The sequence below is a fragment of the Guillardia theta genome, assembly GCF_000315625.1.
Source record: "Guillardia theta CCMP2712 unplaced genomic scaffold GUITHscaffold_51, whole genome shotgun sequence".
Classification (NCBI taxonomy): Eukaryota; class Cryptophyceae; order Pyrenomonadales; family Geminigeraceae; genus Guillardia; species Guillardia theta.
This window is the reverse complement of record NW_005434623.1, coordinates 267289-270197: the sequence shown is the minus strand read 5'-3', so window position 1 is coordinate 270197 and position 2909 is coordinate 267289. Positions and strand designations below refer to the sequence as shown.

Sequence of the window (2909 nt, the reverse complement as noted above, 5' to 3'; positions counted from 1 at the left end):
GTCTGGGCAGATCGTTTGGCAGTTTTCTTTCCCGTCCACTCCCAACCAGACTGTGATTGAGCTGTCTCGCTTCGTGACAGCAACAAAAGTAAATTCTTGCTTTGTGAGCATGGAGCACTTTTCTGCTGGCACTTTGCTCTCGTATCCAGCGACAGTGACAATGAGGGAAACATCATTTCCTTGAGGCTCCACTTCGATGTGCAGCGGCACGTTAGAAGGCAACTTTGAGTTCTGTTCAATCTTGGGCCCTTTGTACAGAAGACTCTTTCTTGTTTTCTTCTCGTAGGAAGTGGGCAAGTCCGGCTTCCACCAGAACGTCACCGCAAAGTTCGGAGCGGTAGTCTGATTCCACAGCATTTCAACACCGGGTTTGTTTCCCTTGTACACCTTGACCATACCGCCTTTCAAGGCAATGCATCGCTCATTCAAAGAGCCCTTCCCGGGAATGAGAGCAGCCAACCTGGAGGAGAGGTAGTTCTCAACCGCGTCGCTGGTGCACTGAGCGGGGCAGGGGGGCTGGGAGGAGGAGAGGGGGAGAGGGGCATGGGCAGGGAGCAGGAGCTTGTCTACGCGGGAGTGGCTGGAGGAGGCGCTAGAGCATGTGCAGTGCGAATCTGTCACACCCCGAGGCTTTACAGGATGAACCTTCAGCGTAGCTCAACAAGAACCTGTGTGAGAATCTCTCTACTAAGAGGAGAGCAATGTTACAGGAGGTTATCTATCTATCTACACAACAATCAAAACAAACACAACAAGCCAACACGCACTTGTGTGGCCCCAACATGACGTGGCACATAGACGAAATGGGGGGATGATCACCTAATTCTGACTAGGATTATCATTGTGTCCTCACATTGGAAGTTGACAAGCTCCCCTCCTTAAAACTTGGCATTGAACATCCCTTCAGCACTTGCCGGAGAGGAAACCTTCCTCTCTCGTAGTGAAGAGAACCCGGTCCTTGCATTGCAGCAGGCGGCTTCCAACGGGTTGAACCAGTGACTCCACAAAACATCTTCGACTAGTAAGCCACACTGTTCCTGCAGCAAAGACCTCCAGAGGGGGCCTTGCCAGCAGATTCAAACTGGAGTAGTGTATCCTCAGGCCCGGATCCGAGCGAGCCTCGGAGCCCGGCCAGTTATGCTCTGTTCGGACGGTCAGGAGGTCACTGAGGACGACCCCGGGCGGGCCCGTTGACCGGAGAAGTCCCGGCGACTGAGGGGCCCAGTCCGGCGTCAGTTTTAAACACTGCCCGGCCGGTCACCGGGTCGGGCTCGGGGGGCCCGGGGTGGTAGGGTCCGGGTGACATGACACCACTGCCGCACTGCCCGATCAGACTCGTCACAGTGCCGGTTCCACGGTCGCGGGCTTGGCGGCCGGGCCACTGCGCGGCCCTGACTCCGCCGGCGGGGCCGGGCGGGCCCCAGGCTCCAGGCCGGGCCGGGCTCCCGGAGTCCGGGCCGGGCCGGGCGCACTGCAGACTGCGCAGCCGTGTTACTGGGGTCTACTGTAACGTTTTGCAACGGTCCAACCGAAGGGCATGGCGGGAATCGCTAAGATATTGAAATTTCAACGCCGGTAGGAGAGAAGAGGAGAGAGGAAAGGAGACAACAGCACGAGTGATTGAGAGATCGTTGCTAGAGAGCACGTCTCTCTTATCCCGCACACATAGCCTTGTTTGAACTCTCCCTGAATTCCTTGTCATACAAAGTCGTCTTGCTGCAAATCAGCTTGTACCGCAGCAGAGTCCTATTTCTGCCCGCTACCCCATCTCAGGAGCATAAAGACCTCTGCTGGACAGCTGCTCAGCTCAGTTTGCGCTAGCTGTATCATCTTCTTCCTCCAGAAAGTGGCTGAGACAGGAACATAGCTGGAGTCAATCAAGATGACTACCAAGACCGACGGAGAGACGAGGACAATTCTGCGCAACCTTGCCATCATCATCTTGGTATGTCCTTGAGTTGTGTATGATATCCTTTGACATCCAATGACTTGTCGATATCTTCAGCTGTTCTATTCTGTACAATACATCTTCTGCATGATCATGGCGGCGAGCCTGAGTGGAGGCCTCTGGAAGTATTCGTCCTATAGGAATCATAGGTGCGCGTTTGTCGTCTAATGCCGTAGAGGTGATTGACATCATGCAGCAATCATGCTGACATGTCGGTCAGCGACAAGTACAGCGCCGGCCTCCTTCCGTTCTGGCACTTCGACTTTGGGTTCGGGCAGGGGAACATTGCGCTGACGGCGTGGTTGACTATGGCGATCTCGCAGGGATTTCTGATAGGTGAGGAGAGGAGAGCTTTGGTGATATGCCAAGAAACGCGATGCTGGTGGTCGTAGAGGAGTAGGAGGAGGTGGGGGAGGTGGGAAGAGTAGGACGAACAGGAGGATGAGGAGGATTGGAACTGGGAAGGGCATAATGAGGTTGAGGACGAGGAGGATGGGGGAGGAGGAATAGTAGTAGGATGATGAAGAGGAGAAGACACAGGTTATGACGGTGCCGAAAAGCCGATGTAGGAGGATTGCGTATGGGAGGTGTGAGAGAGGGAAACAGAGGAGATGGGAAGCAAGAATGGATTAGGCAGCGAGGAGTATGTTTGTGCTGATGTATGTGTGGCAGCGTTCATCTATTTCATCGTCAGGAGCACCAAGCATGCTTGGGATTACTCTGTTACTATATCTTTCATCCACTTCGTGTTGACGTGTATAACAACACGAGCGTTCCCGATGACATGGCCATGGTGAGCATTTGTTTTCATCCCCTCCTGTGCTTTCGTTTGTTTTCTCCTCTTTGATTTCTTTCTTCTATTTCCCTCTATCTTCCTTCTGTTGTCACCTCTCCTCTCCTCTCCTCTCCTCTCCTCTCCTCTCCTCTCCTCTCCTCTCCTCTCCTCTCCTCTCCTCTCCTC

General features: G+C 53.9%; 1 protein-coding gene across 1 annotated transcript; it reads left to right on the top strand.

The window, feature by feature from the left end:
* Positions 1-1584: 1584 nt before the first annotated feature.
* GUITHDRAFT_164069 (hypothetical protein) lies at positions 1585-2745 on the top strand (the record flags this gene model as incomplete). Its single annotated transcript, XM_005829583.1, has 4 exons — positions 1585-1945; positions 2006-2097; positions 2145-2284; positions 2621-2745. Exons 1-4 carry the CDS (start codon positions 1883-1885, stop codon positions 2743-2745), a joined length of 420 nt encoding a protein of 139 aa, XP_005829640.1. The 5' UTR covers positions 1585-1882.
* Positions 2746-2909: the final 164 nt, after the last annotated feature.